Genomic DNA, 18,540 nt, shown 5'->3' with positions numbered 1-18,540 from the left:
CACTGCAATAATGCCTCAGCCGCCGTATTCACCAGATTAGGCCTCCTGCAACTGTACCCTTTTCCCAACATTGAAAAGGCAAATAAAAGGACGGCGTTTTGCGACGATTGAGTCGCCTGTTTTCCTAGCGAGGAATAATTCTCTTCAAGGTTGACAGACCATGGTACATTTTCCACAATTCAGTGTGAACCAGTGTGGACAGGTATGGAAGCAACACAATTGTGTGGCTTGGGAAATTTTGATGCAGATTCTGCTTTTGGTTTTTGAGAATTTAATAGATGATGTGTCTTTTGGCACGTGTGTCACTCAACAGAAAGAGGTATTCCAACGTCTTCTGCTACAGAGCGTTGTGATTAAGACATGCGACTACAATGTCATCAGTGGAGTCTGCATTAAGCGTAAATGTATGTAAATTGCGTTAAGTTTTTTTTAGTAGTATTTGCATAAAATGGCAAAACCAAAATTTTTGTTTGCATGTGAAATTTTCTCGATATTTTGAGAGATTTGACAGATAATGTGAATCACGTAACTATTAATCAAAATAATGTATAATTCCGACTTTACTGGTTATGAGGGTGGTCTGAAAAGTTTCCGACCTAGCAAAGATACAAAAAATGTTTTCAACTTTTTTTTTATTTTTCAACATAGTTTCCTTTTACTCCACACACTTTTCCCAGCGACGTTCTCATCTCTGTAACCTGTTCAAATAGTACTCGGCGTTTTTCTCAGCAAAATAATTGTTCACGAAGGCACGAAGTTGATTTTTTCTTCATTTGACGAAAATCCCTGTCCTCCGAGCGCAATTTTTAGATGAGTTAACAAAAATAAGTCGCTTGGGGCTAGATCTGGTGAGTAAGGTGGATGGTCAAGCAGTTCGAACCGTAATTCGTGCATTGTCTTTGTGAACAGGACTTTCTTTTTCTGCAAATGCGGCCATTTTTCCTCTAGTTCTGCCTTCAGCTTGTCAAGTAATGATGCATAGTATGCTCCTGTATGCAAAAAACAGTCGCCATCACATTCCCAGCCAAAAAAAACCGTTTTTGCTTTTTGGAGCCTGTTCTCTCTTTGCAGTCCACTGTTTGGACTGTATTTTTGTTTCGGGCGTATAATGGTGTATCCAAATATTATCAAATGTGATCAATCGACGCCAAAACTCGGATTTATTACGCCTAAACTGTGCCAACAGAACGTTGGAAATGTCCATTCGAACACATTTTTGGTCTAACGTGAGCAAACGCGGCACCCAACGCGTGGACAGCTTTCTCATGCCCAAATGTTGAACCAATATGTGACAAACATGATTTTTTATCATGTTCATAACCACGGCTATCTCTCTCACTTCAATTCGGCGGTCGTCTAGCAGCATTTGATGAACTTTGGCGATATTTTCGTCGGGAGTTGCAGTTTTTGGACGTCCCAAAAGTTCATCATCTCCCAAGCTCTCACGGCCACGTTTAAATTCAGCTGCCCAAAATTTCACTGTAGTAAATGATGGTGCAGAGTCCACATACACAGAATCCAACTCATTTTTGATCCACTTATGCATATTGCCCTTCAAAAAGAAATATTTAATGACAGCTGGATACTCGATTTTGTCCATTTTCATAAAAACAATAACATTAACTCATTCAAACAACTGTTACATAACAACTGCACGTCCAAAAGGGCCGAAAATTTGGTTAGTAAACTGTCAACAGATGAACAAAAAAATTCGCTAGCTTTTATTTACGAGTGCTGCTATCTTCATGTTGAGATCGAAAACTTTTGAGACCACCCGCGTATTTACCATCAGCTTTAGTCAATTATTGTACAAAGTTGAAATATTTTATTAATATATCAAAACATTTAAATTTGAAACTGAGGTTTGAGAAATATAGTTAGTTGGATTATTTAAAAGAAAAATTATTTGGACTTTGTTTTAGCGTGAAACGTACACATTGAAATGATTGTTCTTTTTTCGTCCAAGCAAAATTGTTTTCTCTACCGAAAGAGAATTTGGCCTTGTTAATTATCTGAAAAAAATCACTCGGTATTTGTTTGTCACACCTCAAATCCACAATCAAAAGCATGTACATATCTTCGTTATCCGTATACACAGTCGCAGTGTTTATAGCCAGATTAGATTAGCGCCTGGGTAAGGTGTTAATTTTTTCAGTGTTCCGTCGTTTTTTCGTCCATGTGGACGTATTCGACTTGGTGACGTTGGCAAAAAGTTTTTCGCCCTCTATTCCTCGCAATATGACGAAATGCAAAGTGTCCTCCATGGATAAATTCTGCAAAAGTTACGGCAGCGTCATTTTCAGCGTTATCTACGAAAAAGTAAGGTGAGATTGCAGTTGATTCTTTGTTTCCAAGTACATAATGTACAGTCTCCGGTCGTATTTAGGTCAGATTACAGAGCAGTTAAATTGAAAGAGGAGCATCTGTGTTGGTATAAGGGTAATTAATTTATTTTTAGTGAGGTCTTGATTTGAGTTTTATGTTGATTGGTTTCCTGAAGGAATATACATTATGTGGAATAGACCTTCTCATGTTTCAACCTGTAGATTTTTAAGTTAGTGTTATCGATTAGATCGCAGATTATTTATTGATATCTCTCTAGCAGATGTCCTTGATAATGGTTACAGTCCCATATCAGTTTAAAGTGACAAGGGTGAATTGTCATGGCTTTCACTGCTGCTTAGATGTCTTATTACACCTTTTGCGAGGTGTAACTGACGATATTTTTTTTGGTTGATTCTAAAGATCCTGACTTGATCCTAATATCATCCCACAGTGGACAAGAAAAAAAATTAATTAATCAAAGTAAGGTCTATCTGGAATTTTGTTTTGTATGAACGTCATAAGAAGACAAGAAGAAAGAATTAGGCAGTCGAATAGCTTGTAAATATACAGAAGAATTGCTTTCATTTTCGAAATTCACCAATAGTGAAAACAATTTGTTACTATTTCATCAGACTTTCGTAATTATTCTGTAAAACATATTTTAAATTCCATTTTTTTACTTCGATAACATGTGATTCGTATATCAGTATGCGAATCTATTCCCAATTTGAGGTTAAAAGTTATAATTACGATATTAAATTTATTGACTGTTCATTAGTTGTTAAAACAACTATTTGTTTAGCATAGAAGAATTTAAGCGATAGAAACTTTTCAATAAACATTATGAAAACTGTCAAACGGTAGTAGTAGGGGGAGTTGGGGCACCTTAATACGGTTTTTACTTAGATCCAATAAAATACGACTTATTGGCAATATTATCCAATTCAAGAATTATTATCTATTCAATATATATTTAACTAATTTTTCAGAGCCTATTTACTAAAAATTAAAATTTGTATCAATGTACTACATATGGGGTACATTGATACATATACTGGGGCACTTTGATTCATAGAAACATTTCTATAAATTGAATATGTTTTATTGATTTTTATGACATTGATTAATTACTTATTTTTTTTATTTTTTGATAAATTATGTGTACTTTTGTACTAATTGAAATGTATGCTTTTTGCGCTTTTTCTATAAAAATAGAAGTAAATCCAAACAATAAATTATGCCATGAAAAATACTTAAACAATAAGACATAATCATTCTTCAATTAGCTTAATCAGTCGTCACTAGTTTTCATGAAGTAAATTAGCCTGCATTGAAATGTTGTATAAGGTGACAAATGTATCACAAAATTGAGTTGAGAGGCTGTTCTACTGGTGCCTTTCTTCACTATAGAATCTGATAATTTCAGCACAATATTAGGAATATTAACTGAAGCTTCGTGTTTTATATAGGGGAACACAAAAGTTCCAATCGCTTTGAGCTCTAAAAAAGAGTCTAGAAACTCGTTCTGGTTATCGGGGTATATTGGCACTATTTTTCCAACAAAATGTTTATGAGGTTGCTTCTTTGCTGAGTTAATTACCTTTGTTATAATCGTAATATAGTCACCATCATTAAGATCGTTTCCTGCAGGTGGGGCAGTATCAACAGTATCATCAACAGATGATTCCATGGTAGGACCTTCAGAATTGAATGAGTCCTGATATTAGTAGAAGAATTATCGGTTTTTGTAAAACCCTTATAGTGAAAATCATACAATAAACTGTATTGATTAGTTTTTTAATATGGATTTTCATCAAGTATCGGCCAGTTCTATTCAATTAGTAGAAGAGTTTGAAGAGTCGGATTCCATAGATATAGTCCTTGACCATTCATTTGTTTTTTTGATGGAATTAACAGTTATGCCCAGCAAATTTCGAGAAGTTTTCAGATCTTTTGCGTGTTTCCGTTATTCTTATTTTAGGATTGCGGCACCCTTATCTCTTCGCAGTTCTTTTTTTCTTTATTTTTCTGGAGTACTTGTGTATCTAAGCCAGCACTTTTATTATTCTATAAAGACATGAAAATATGTTGAGTCTTGCATAAACACACATTTAACAAAATATTGGGGCGCATCGATACGTGTAGGGTGTATGATTATCTTCCTATGTGTGGCGGACGGCTCTTCTAACGCGTTTTGTGTTCGATGTATATTGACTGTATCTATGTAGCCCATGTGTCAATGCACCCCATCTTCCCCTACATCAGTTACACTCAAAATGTAAGAAATTGTCGATGACTAACGTTTGTACTGAGTCCAAATAAGAGCTCTCGCTGATTGGAGGTAAACATTAACTGTTTTGTCTTCCTTTTTCAATTGTAGAAGAAAATTATGCTATATGAAATTGGTGTTTCATCGTGTATTTTATTGATGACGCATATGTATTCTTTCGTCGACCAAACTCTATATTAAAAATACTCATTTTGCAAATGCCAAAAACCAATGTCTATATTACGTCATTCAATACAACAGTTTCTTGCGGAAGCAAGAAGTTTTCGGAAATATCGATTATTACAAAAAAAATCGACCTTTTCAATTATTAACATGAATATGCAACAACATGACAGCAAATAAAGGATAATACTCCGAAGAATATCCATTAGTTGAAAGAAGATTCTAGACATTGCGTCTGAACATTTCGTAAGTAAAGTCGTGGAGAAATACCTCGCCAAAAAATATATCAATATGTTTTAAAGTATTGTGTATCTTATTTTTCGTATTCACTTGATTAAATTTTATCTCTGATGTTTCACATTGATAATCACGTGTAAAAAAATTGTGATTTTAACCATTGTAGTCAATCAACTTATTCAAAGTCTCATCATTAAATTGAGTAAAAGAAAATCAATATATTTTTTCGAATTGTTCATTTTTTATAATTATTTTAAACAGTATATACTGTATACAGTATGCTGGTAAAAACAATATACTGTATACAATACTGTATAACATTATACTTACATAAAACTGAGATAATACATTAATTCGTTATAAGTGTTCTTTAATATTTTTAGATATCTACCTATTCTTTTTAAATAATATATTAAACTCGATTTTTCGAAATTTTTGAAATCATTTGGCATCTTGAAAGTTCCAAGTTATTAACGAACTGCATTTTTCTAGAGCTTTTGGTAACACGCCTCCATATAGCTTTGATAACCTTGCTTCGAATTCCCACTCCCTGAGCGGAATCTTGACTTTGAATAACGCCTTGTTTCGTGAGGAAAATTCTTTTACTCGTATATACCTTTCCTAGCTACTCGTGGGAGCCTTTATAGATCATATGGAAAAATCTCAACCCTACAATGTGTTTGTTTGATGGTTGTTTACAGCTTCCTCAAACTTTATCTCGAAATTGTACCAATAAGTAACTGGTATACGTCTTTGGGTTTTTTCAAGGATTCCAGTTGGATAAGTTTCAAAGTCTTTGTGTGTCCTTACAGATTTTCTGCTCTCTGATGAATCTTAAAAAACGCTTATCACTGTTTCTTTCATTACCCAAACGTGGATTGGTGAAAAATTCAGCATTACCTTTGGATCAGAAATTATTCTGCAACTTCACTTCAAAGATGGGTACAATTTTTAACACTATGTCAAAAAGCATAGGTAACCATATATATCTTGATGACCGTTTTTTTTTGTTTTAAACCTCATGTTTTTCCAAATATTCTTTCCACTCATAAAAAACGTCCAGTCAAGCTACTAAAGAAGAAAAACATTATGTACTGATATTTTTTCATTTAAGTGAGTGAACAGTTTTTCTAAAGGCAACATACTAATGGTCATGTTGAAACTTCAACAAAAATCAAATCTATTATGAGACTAAAAATAATGTTTTTCAATTGACATAATTTGGAATGATGTTTTAGACTTTGAACTTAATTAAAATAAAAATGAACCAAGTTGATGAAACCTGAGCACAAAAACAAATTATTCGTGATCCAACACCAGGCGCTGTTTCGACTCTCCAAGGTATCATAAGTGGTGCTAGGCTGAACCACGAATACATTTTAGAAGATAAGCCCAACTAGGAATCGACGATGACATCTTTCCTCAAGACGTTATCTTTGGTATCGATAACAGACATAATTCACGAATATCAAAGATAAGTGCAGTCAGTTGCAAAATCAAGATTCGACATCGACCACCGAACTATACTCTTTCTTTTTAAGATACACCTTCTTGTATTTCAACAATGCATTCGTCAGGTGTTGTATAACGAATGCCTTGTTTTTGGGCTCTAGTTTTATCTTGTTGCCTTGCAGTGAAAGACATAGGACGAATGTCGTTCGGGAGTCAATTTCGAAAATTGGCTTTGCAATTGACCATTTTGGAGAGTCTCATTTATCTTTGATGTTCGTAGATTGAGTATTCTGTTAATTCCATGAATGATTTCTTGGTAAGGGTAGCTGTCATCGTCATTTTCGAAAATCCAAATGTTGCCGATTCGGCGTTTCAGCTTCAGACTCACCACCATAATTGTAAGCAACGTTTATGGTTATTTGAAATCACCCTTATATTTTCAATATTAATACTGTAGATTTGACATAGTCTAATTGGGTTGCATGTGGTATTATATAGAGATGGAAACCATATGGGTGCTGGTCTGGTGGTGGCGATGCGGCCGTCCTTCAAGCGAATCAATTCGTTCAGGAGATCGGGGTCACAGCGGCTGCCGAGGAGGCCCGCCTCCATCTACGCTCCTCCAGACGTCGTCCCCCAGGTACATTTTCAATTGTTTATCTATGTTGTTACGTTTTTGTGGCCTTGTTTATTGTTTGTTTGTGTCAGTGGCCGAGTGTATACACAGATGTTGTTTCGTTATGCGTTCGGCGTGTAGCAGGTCAAGCGTAAGTGGAACGCGTTAGATATACAGGGTGTTACAGGACAAGCTGAACAAGAGTGCGTCTGAATTGATCACATAGTTAAGATCGTTTTATTTGTATTATTACTAACTTGGCAATATAGTAGTATCAATTGTAATGTTTGGGATGAGAATCGTAAAAAAACAATTTAAATTTTTGGTGACGTTTCAAAATTTAAGTCATTTTTAGGGCTCTACAAAAGGAAAATTTTTGTTAAACACTGAAATAAATGTCAACATACAGAGGGGTATTCAAATTCGAATCTGTGAAGAATGAATAGTTGGGTGAATTATGGCAAAGCCCTCTGTTTTTAGAGTATTACTGAATGATTTCGGAGATATACGGGAAAAGCGGGAAAATGCCAAGTTTTATTTTTGGTTGCATATTCTTTGTTTTCAGAAGTTCACCAAATAATCTTATCAGAATAAGTTCGTAGACATTTTTTACAAAGTATCGCTCGACTTCAGCCATCCCTAAATATTGAATTTCAAATGAGAATCTGTATTTTCGATTCTAGTAATCATTTAATATTGAAATATTCCATTGTCCCATATATTACTGACCGTGTCGATAATTTAATTCGACGATTTTGAATATTTCACACATCACTATTGGAATATATAAAGCACCATCAAGTCTAAAATATGTTGATATCCCAAACCTTTATATAAAGATTTTCCCCCTTCGTATAACCTTAAGAAGTTTAAGAAACACTTGTCTTTTTATGTCCCACCCCCCATTTTGGCCCTCGAAGGATTCAGTTAACACTAGGTTACAGCCTTTCTTGTGAGTCAAATCAAACTTTCAAAAAATATGAAAAATATTGAGAAAATTGAGTAAGAATTTAATATATACTTTATTACATATATACCTACTTTATATTATTCCTTCGAAGGTAATATAAAATGTTATTCGGAAAATTCTTCAAAACAAACGATACTATAGTCTATTTCAAAAGAGTGTAGAGTAATAAAATCTCATTAAGTATTCAAAAGCGCTACAGGGTGATCCGTCAATAAATTCTGTCACTTCCCTAGTCCGCATTGCAAAATTATGTCGTTTCATAAAGAGCAGGTAGGTATCACCCTGTTTTAAGGGATTTGTCCATTGTTATCGACGGATAAATACTGAGCCAGAGGCGCGCTAGTGGGATAATTGCCAAAAGAATATGCATTCATAAAAATTATATTAAAGGAAATAAAAATTTAATACAGCAGAACAGTGTTATTAAAAAAATATAAAATGTAACAATAAAATATATACGAACCGAAATCGGGAAATACTCACAAACACACACGAACGAACTTTACGTATTGATAAATATTTTTTCAAGAGTGGGTATTTCCTTTTTAAAATAAAACGAATGAACTTTTCTTCGAATGTCACATTTGGTGTCTTCATCTAAGATTTTTATTGGTCTTCCTGATTTTCTCTTGCATGGACTTACCTGGCCTGATATCTTTCTTTCTCGCAATAATTTAAAAATCGTGGACTGTCCAATTCCAGTCATTCGGGCACATCGCTCAACACTTTCTTGCACAGACAAACTAGGGTGATCGTGTTTCATGCAATCATATACATTTAAAATTATAACTTTTTCGCAAACAGATAGCGGAGAATTTTTTACACTTCTTTTCTTTGGAGTAAATGTCCCCATTTTATAACTTTTTCACTATTTCTATATCACAATATCACTGTACGTTTAATTGGTGTAGTAACAATTACTATTATAACTGGAATGTTTAAGACACCATTACAATATATTTAAACCCTTTTTCTTAATTACCTGGGTTTAATAGGTATTGCATGATTGGTGGGCAGGGTCAAAAAGGGATTATTATAATGACATGGCACCTCGGAACTAAGTGTTAACCCTTTTTTGAGAAATCATGCTCAAGTATATGAACCCAAATTGCATATTAAATAAGTTTACAAGAACCACTAAAATTAATCTTAATCTTTTTTTAAGAAATTTTACTTACCTAAATACATGTAGGTACTTAGTTTTAGACCAAATTACTTCCCAAAAATGGCCATTTATTATTATCTATGTCTGTAATTTTTAATTTACTTTAATTATTAAGTTTAATAATCCTAAGATTTACCTACGCCCATGGACGACAACGAAATTCAGGCAAATTTTATGACACTTCATGATTTATTACTCTACACTCTTTTGAAATAGACTATAGCAGATACTAGTTTTTGACATTAGGTTTTTTATAGGTTTATGAAATAATCTTTTGGAACTTGTGAGCTTCTATTCAGGCGAGTGTAATTTTATAGAATGAGGTCAACACATCCCAATTTTTTCTCAAACCCGATTCATTTTTTTTTATAAATGATTAACTCTCACAAGAGGTATAATGTTTATTGAACACATTGAGAACTAAAATGGAGGCGGGACATGGTTTTTATTTCTTTTTTTTTTTTCTTCAACTTTTGGGGGTTATACGATGTGGGAAAATCTCTTTTCAAACAGTGGCTTGTGAAGTGTTCAAGTTTTTTTAATCAGCTGTGATACATCAAGAGACGAAACAATTCATTTTACCCGAGAGATTATCAAGTATTTAATGAAAAATAATAATTACACATATACTTCTTGTGTAAATTAAGTCAATTCTAAAATTTGATATTTTTTTAACACCCCGTATGAATAATCAGGTCAATATTTATGTAACTGAATAGAGAATTGAATAAACTTTCAAATCATCGATGATTACGTCATCACGCCTTAATGGATATCGCTATTAGTATGATATATATGCAAAAAATCATAATTTGAAAATAAAAATTTACCTATTTCGGTAGTTCTCTCCAAAGCCGTCTATTCTTGAAAAAATAGGTTTATTCCATAATTTTGCCCCTCACTGTACATTCTTGAATACATGAAATCCTTCATTAATCGCTATATTTTTGGCGAGCTTTGAAAACCAGAACTCTGTGTATATATTAAAGCTACTGTCTTGCTATTTTAACCAATTGAGCGCTTACTAACTCCTTTGGCATGCCTTAATCGACTCGTGAAGTTGAAATAAAACACAATCGAATGTATATCAGTTCGTGAATCACAGATACTATTTCTTTTACGCCTTTCTATTGAGAAATTACACGGTTGAAAGTTGCATTGCTTTCTGCGCGTCCATTGAAATAAATATTTTCCAAGTGCTCGTACGTTGTAAAACATCCGAAAAATATGTGGAAAAGTTACTGGCAAATTTTTTTTGGTATTTTCATCAACGTCAATGACTTTTTTGAACGTTACAACAAAACACCTCGACACGTGTTTCGATCACCAAATGATCATTTTCACAAACGGAAGAACTGGGCGTCGGTTCCCATGTGGTTTATGATGATTCAAAACGTATTGGAAAGGTCAAAATTCTCAAAAAGTGGGTGCCTTACGATTTTAATTATCGACAGAAATGAGGAATGTTCTGACTGACGAAAATCAAGTGGTTTTCATAAAAGAGCTCTAAAACAACACATTTTAAACTTATCATTTCGACCTTTTTCTTTTAAAAAATAGTTAAATACTTAAAAAAGATGAATGAATTAATACATTCAACATTTAGATGGATTCTGTGACATATGACATTTTGTGCACCTAACCTGTCTTCCTCTATATAAATAAATAACAAAACAACTGTTGTTTATGTGGCTTATGGAGGTGGTATTGAACTATAATTTATATTTTGCCTTAATTGTTGATTTATAAAGATAATTTTCCTTTTTTAAAGTAGAATATCTAGGTACGTATAAATTATTTCATCTTGATATAGGCGCTGTTGCCAATATGTGAATTAGAAACAAATCCTTCCAAAAATTGAAACCCAACATTTGAAACATCAATTTGAATACTTTTCGAAGTGAATTTGAAAAACTCATGAATTAAACTCAACTTTATTTTGTTCAAACTTGCATTTGCTGAAATAACCCAAATTGAGGAACATTCCCCATTGCCACGTTTAGAGGTCTGTTCTTTTTTGCTGTTGCATAACAAAACAGGAGACGTTCAGGACAATGGTTGGACACTGATGAACCACCCAGGTACTTCCCAAAGGCGAAAACACACGAAAAAAGACCATGTTACTCTGTGGTGGTCAGCGACTGGTGTGATTCACTATAACTTTCTGCAACCGGGCCAAATCATCACAGGAAGAAATGTACCGAGAATTGCTTCAACACCAGCCGATCCTGATCCACGACAACGCCCGTCCGCACATTTCACAAATCACCCTCTGAAAATTGAGCGTCGAAGTTCTGCCTCAACCACCATTCTCCCCAGACCTCTCGCCAATCGACTACCATATTTTCAAACACTTCGATAACTTTCCAACCGGTAGAACTTTCGCCAATCAAGACCAGGTAAAAACGGCCTTCGTTGATTTCATCGAATCCCGAGCACACAATTTTTATGCTGACAGAATCAATCGACTTGTGTTAGGTTGGCAAAAGTGCACTGATTTAAATGTCGCTTATTTCGATTAAATTGAATAAGTACTCACTGAGATATTACAGTTCAAAATAGACTCATACAAACGGACAGAACTTTTGAAACAACCTAATAGTTAGAAAAAAATTTATAAATCCCTAGATTTAATATGAACTCTCATGTCATATATGGAATGTTGTAGGTTATTTTGTGTTTTTTAGTTTTATATTGAAACAAAATGGAGCATATTTCTCCAAAATTATCTCCAATAAGATAATTGTATTGCTCATTTTTCTGCATGAAATCAATTTTGTATTATTTCATATCCTACTGCATTCAGCCTTTCCCTATATATATTTATTCAAATAGTCTGAAAATTATTGCAATATTTAGTTATATCCAAAACTGTTTTCCTTTCCTTGGAGCTCTGCAACAGAAAAACTGAACTTTTCAAACTAATCAATTTTTTCACTAAATCCGATATTTACCAATAATAGTTTTAAAAATATAAACTAAGATTATTGCCATAGGCTTCACTCAACTTTTCTAAAATTAATTTGAACTCTTGTGTTACAATAGAAATTCTATAAAGGTTTTCACATTGATTCCAGTTAGGATCCACTAATAATAATAATGAAATGTGGTCTCATAAACAAATGAATTAGTCGAAAACTCCTAATATTTCCCTCAGAGGTCAGGTCAATCGTATAAGACGGACCATCTTTCTAAACAAACAAAATGATGTGAGAAACTGTTGGTTCTTACTCCCGTTAATTTTCGATAGCTTTATCTCGTGTCGAGGCTGTATCTTAAAAAAAATAATTGTTTTCATCGAATAGTTTATCTATAGAAATGATATCATATAATGTGTTGGTTGTTTATAAATTGTTATGTAACTAATTGATTTAGGTGTCTTGCCCATTGTATCACTGATGTCAATAAACATTTTAATAGTGATATTTGTAAAACCCAAGTTTTCCAGGACATAAATATAATAATACATAGAGTAAAAGAGTAAATATATCAACCCAGTCGTTTATAATAATAATAATAATCAATAATAAACGTTTTTAGTACTACAACCACAAATTTTGTTGCAGTATTAAGTTTTAATCACATCTATAAAGTTATAGTAAAAGACGAACTCAACATTAAAAAGTATCTGCATGTGAGTTAAAGTAGCGCAGCGTCAACATAAGTATATGAATGATACAAAACTAAGCAAACCATCTTTGGTATGAATCAATAAAAAAAAAAAAAATTAAAAATAGGGTTTTTTTGCGTTTTGTGTTATTTGGATCACATGTATAATTAATTCTCCCTTCCAATGCATTTCTTACTCTTTCTTCTTAGATTTAGTTGTCGGAAGTGAGTGTGATTTTACTTTGAATCACGAATGAACAGGAAACTGTTTATACGCTCCGTGAATTTTACAATTTGGCATTGTTCATTATTAGTATTGTTCCTATTTGTCATTTGAACAAGAAGCGAGACTAGGCCCGTGACGTCACAGGCCAAAAAAAATACTATTTTTAATAATTAATTACGGCAAAACAACGCTATTTAGAGAGCTAGAACAAAGTACACTATTTTTCAATTTGAAATTACTACCAAATGAAATATAAATCGAAAATCATGAAACATGCTCATTAGCTCACACCCACCTCTTTCTGTTAAAGTTATTTAATTTATGGTTGAATAGAGAATAGATACGTCGGTTCTAGATGGTTATGCATTGCGAATGTAAACAGAGTTGAAACTGATACAGTGTGGTCTTTAAAAAAGTTGAACCTTTTAAGGTCTTCAAATAAATGATGGGTCTTATGACACCTTATTGGAGAATTTCGTTAATTTTCTACCAACACTAAATATTGAGAATCGAACTAGTAGTTTCAAAGTTTTTTAATGTTGTAGTTTGTTTTGAAGAATCTTCAGATAATCAATAAATATTATTTAGGTGGAAATTCAATTCAAAAATTATTTCAATTCATTTTAAAAAGTATTCAAAATGTTTGCTCTTGGCAAAGAAAAATTATTATTTCTTGACATGTTTAACATTGTGGAATATTTCCAGGATATTATTGATGTATATCAAACAGTTATTTTACTTGAAAATCACTTCCAAAATTCATGAGGGCAAAATATCACTCAACAAACATCAACATCCCTATATTCGTAGTACTAGGAACAAAGAACGTACTGCCTCAGTACCAAGATGTAAAAAATTAGTCGGTCAAAGGCATTGTAGCTACATGGGCGCAAAATTTTGGGATTCGGTACCAGATAGGATAAAAAGTATAAGAAATAAAAATAAATTCAAAAAACAAATTGAAAACTGGTTGAGAAACTGTTATGATGATATATTCCGTGAAACCATCAACTAGTAAAATTAAAACAACACTACACTTGCCTGTTAACTTGCCAATCATTTTCAAAATTGACAGCTAGAATTTTTCCGCACAATGTTATTTGTCTATTTTTTTTTCTTTCCTCTATTCAACTGTCTATACACGAGTTGATTCAATATTATTCTTTGTTTTATATTTACTTCATCGAGGATGAATTGAACTAGTTTTGTATATTCAGTTCCATTTTCAGTAGGTTGGCTATACCACACACAAAAAAACTCTTTTGAAGTTTCTTCCGTGGTGCCTTGTTCATTTTATTTTTTTTCTCAGTAATGTATTAGTAATAGGTTATTTGAAATTGTATATTATGAATAAAATGAACTTTATTATTATTATTATTATTATTATATGTTAAATGTCACGTATCTCAAAAAATCTAGCGGTGTTATATAAGGGGATCTGGGTAAAGAATGCAAACTCGCGAGATTGCGACTTAGGCGAGACCTCGCGAGTTTATTCCGAGAGATCTCGCCAAATTCGAGATCTCGCGAGATTGGCAGTTTTGTGACATAGTAATATGAAATAGGTATTATGGTATTATGAAATTTAACATTGTTCGACGTATAATATCTATTATTATTATTATTATTTTTAAATAAACTCACAAGTAGCAAACTTTGACGTATCCAATCAAATGAATAATGAAATAAACCACCAGTCCTTTAATATCAAACAAAAGTCTCTCAATAATGAAACATAACGTAACAAAATGAAAATTAAAATGAAACTCATTAACTAACTTAAGTTGACTATTAATCTCAGAGATCTATTAGAAATTAGAGATTAATTAACAAAATATACCAATCAAATAAAAGGCTTGTTCAGTTCACATCACACGCCATCATTACGAATTATTTTGAAAGTAGCTCCTTGAGAAGCAAATAAACAGCCGCTAAGAAGGTCTTCTCTGATTCAGGCAGTCATTCGCGAACTACAAAAGTTCACCTTTTGACCCCCCAACTCGATAAATTCATTTCCTCCAGCAAATTCGTAGTTAGTTTTCTGTTTCTTTGAATGCAACAATCAATATTTACCGAAGTTATTCTTGCAATGAAATACTCTTGTGTATCTCAGGAACAGATGAAAGCGTTTTATTATCGTCATCAAGTTCAGCAATATCGTTAGCGGTGGCAGCTGATGCTGATGTTTATGCGATCGACCAAGATGGATCTGAACTTGTCTGAATCTGTGAATTAGTCATACTATGTTGCGAATGCAAGCGCTCTATGAGTGATTTAATTTCTTGAGAAATGAGAAATAATAATTTCTATGGTTTTTACCATTTTTATTTGCAACTAAGGACATTTTCAAACCAATACGTTGTATTAGACGTAGACATTATCATTTCTCATTTTTTATGATGATCTCCTATACCACGTAGTAACTAACGGCTACATCCATCAATTGATTTAATTTCAGTTCGAACCACATTTTTCGGAGACAATTCAAAGGTTTCGTCTTTTGCAAACCCTTTCTTATCTGCTTGGTATTTAGCTGGATCTCTAATATATACCTAACAAGCATGCTGTCAAATTTGTCCTCGCTCAACAATGCGCTTTCTCAAGGAGCCACCTAATTTTTCTGCCAATGGTATTGTTAGCTCTTCCAGTTCAAGAATCATAAACCTAAGGCCGGTGACATACTTCGCGATTTTCGAGCGGTTTTTTCCAGCGCGATTTCCGAGCGGAAATTGCTTGGTTAACATCGCTACAGTGATTACCTGACAGTGTCCGCGATTTTTGAGCGATTTCCTGACAGTCCGGGTTTAAGACTGGAGAGGAAATATTCCCTTGTCGTCCTCTAATATCGTTCGCGCCTTCAAAGCAACTATGAAATCTGCTGCTGCTGCAATATCTCACCATCAAATGGTGGTATTCCTTTGCGCTTTGGAAACAGAAGGTGCCACCCAAGAAGGTACGACGTGCACCCGTACCACCGAAAATGTAACGGAGAAGAAAGGTTTTCTATTTTCTACAGAAAAATCGGAGAACATGCAAACAAATTTTTCACCTATTACCGAATGTCCATAAAATCGTTCGATGAACTTGTGGCAGTTGTTCGGCCTTTGCTACAGAAAGATTGTAGTACAAACTCGCGTTTGTCCCACAAACAAGGATTATTTTCTACCCTACGAATTGAAGTTTTCACTTCCATGCCCGAATCGCAACTGAAAAACCTCTAGGAAATATCCAACACTGTCGGGCAGTGTCGGGTCCCAATCGTTTATCTGGGTTCTCCCTCTACTTGGTCGCCCTTGCCCTCCGATGATCGGTCGGCTGTTAAAAATCGCAAACACTGTCATATTCCATTTAAATGCAGGGATTGACATGAAAATAAAAAACCGCTCGGAAACCGTGCTGAAAAAACCCGTTCGGAAACCGCGCGGTTTCCGAGCTATCTTGGTTATCCGAGTTATCCGTTTATCTCGCAAAAAAGAGATCTCGCGAGAACGATATTGCTTACCCACAGGTTTTAATAATTGTTATTCTGTCAATTTCCAACAGCAGATAGTGGGAAGAGAAGAGGTACTAACTTGCTGAAACGTATCATTGATATGACGTCAAAGAATATATTTCTTGCATATCCTATGTATATTATTCGATTTTTAGTAATTTTTAAATTGTGAATATTTAATGTATTTTGTAGTGTAATTTTAAAATTTTTCAGTTTTTTAAATATTTTTTGGGAGGTTTTTCAGGATTTTATTGTAACGTAATCCTTATATAGTGATTTGATTTCCATGCATGAAATGATCAGCTTCCTGACATTAATGTAGGTTACAACAATTTAGATCAAAAGTAAACAATGAATGTTTGAGTGAGGCAGAGTCGAACTTTCAACCATAAATTTTGAAAAAGTTGAGAAAAAGTCGTACGTATATACTAGGTACTAGTTGAAACCGTTTTTTTGAAGGTATGTGATAGAAATTCTGTCAGGCATTTGATTTTAAAGAAAATTGAATATTTTGAAGTCCGTTAATAAATGTCTCAAGCGGTTCATAAAACAAAAGAAACCTGTCAGTTGAAATAATAAATTTATAAACTCAATTTATTCTCAGTAAGGTATCATTTCCCTTTTACATTCATTTCAGATTACTTTTATAGTATCATAATGAAAGTAATACCTAAGTGAAAAAAAATTTGATAAATTTATTCGTACTGAATTATTTTATGATTGTCTAAAGTGGTTCGATATTTTCTTAGCAATCCAATGATTCTAGGAAAACGCTGAAAAAACTGTTGTGATAAAATAATATCTTGATATTACGAAATTTTAAATTTTGATATTTGATAATTTAACTACAGGCTTTTTCTTCCAGTTTGTGTCTGAAAGTTACTTCTTCGCATGGTCTACAAACTTTGTATAGAGTTAATTATTGAAATTGAATGCTTTCTTTCTTTTTTTGGAAGATTCCAACATTTTTTGGACGAATATTAGTCTGTTGAATATCAATTTTCAATGATATCATTGTGGAAGCGTTGAGTTTCACAAAGTTTCAAAAATTATCTAGAAACTCTGTAATATTTTTTAGATTTTCAATTTAATAATAATAATAATAAATCTGCTTTATTGATAATACAAAAAACAATACAAAGATAAATTTGAAAATAAGTTACAGGAGATTCTGGTACTCATTGGCGAAGTCTAGCTCAAAGCTACTCTAACTCAACCAACAAGCACCACTCCATAATGCACGCGAACATACAGAAATAAAAGACAATTAACAGTGACGGTATCACGAAATAATAAAAATATTAATTTGTGATTATCCTCTGAAGAGAATTGATAAATAACTAAATATAATTGATCTGTTATTTTTATCAATTTGTCCAATGAGCAAAAATTGACATTACTGACTATCATATATATAATTTTTATATTTGTATTTGAATTTCTTGATTTCGAATCTCTTCAATTGCTCGGGCAATGAATTATAGAGTTTCACAGCACCAAAAAGAAATGATCTCTCAATTCTGAAACTATGCAGTGCGATGTTGTGGCATAGTTAATTTGTTTTTATGTCTAATGTTTCTAGAGTGAATATTTTCATGCAAAATTAGTTTTTGTATTAAATGGGGAGAATGGGGAAGGGTAATCAATTTATGAAAAAAACAACCCAAATGATGAATCATACGGTTATCCATACTGAGCCAGCGTGAGTTTTTAGAGGCTTCAGAAATTGAATCTTACTTAGAAGTCCATAAATTATACGGCAACAAGAATTTTGCACTTTGTGTATTATTTTTTTATCTGAATTATATAAGTATAGCCCATATATGAAGTCACAGTAGTTGAAATGGATTAGCACCAAACTATCACAGAGCATTCTTTTTAGAGGTTGGCTCAAAATAAAACAATTACAGTATAAGAGTTTCAATGGCATATAAGTTTTTTTCATTAAATTTTTAACACGACAAGTGAATCTAAGATCAGTGTCAAGCATCACCC

At 33.1% G+C, this 18,540-nt stretch overlaps 1 protein-coding gene across 7 annotated transcripts in view; it reads left to right on the top strand.

The window, feature by feature from the left end:
• Positions 1-18,540, top strand: part of loco (regulator of G protein signaling family member locomotion defects) — a 94,133-nt gene that overhangs the window by 54,928 nt on the left and 20,665 nt on the right. For 3 of the 7 annotated variants that reach the window (XM_023158993.2, XM_023158992.2, XM_074186056.1), the window contains exon 2: positions 6,965-7,106. The exons of 2 other annotated variants lie outside the window; for them this stretch is intronic. In XM_023158993.2, the coding sequence (XP_023014761.2) occupies positions 6,978-7,106 (129 nt within the window). In that variant the 5' untranslated portion in view covers positions 6,965-6,977. Of the gene's footprint in view, positions 1-2,062; positions 2,325-6,964; positions 7,107-18,540 lie in introns of those variants that run through there. 2 more of the 7 variants (XM_023158990.2, XM_023158996.2) reach the window with 2 other exon arrangements.

This window comes from Leptinotarsa decemlineata, unplaced genomic scaffold (genome assembly GCF_025532065.1).
Source record: "Leptinotarsa decemlineata unplaced genomic scaffold, Ldec_3_MD MMD2_tig00078422_RagTag_RagTag, whole genome shotgun sequence".
Lineage (NCBI taxonomy): Eukaryota > Metazoa > Arthropoda > Insecta > Coleoptera > Chrysomelidae > Leptinotarsa > Leptinotarsa decemlineata.
This window is presented reverse-complemented; position numbering and strand designations above follow the sequence as displayed.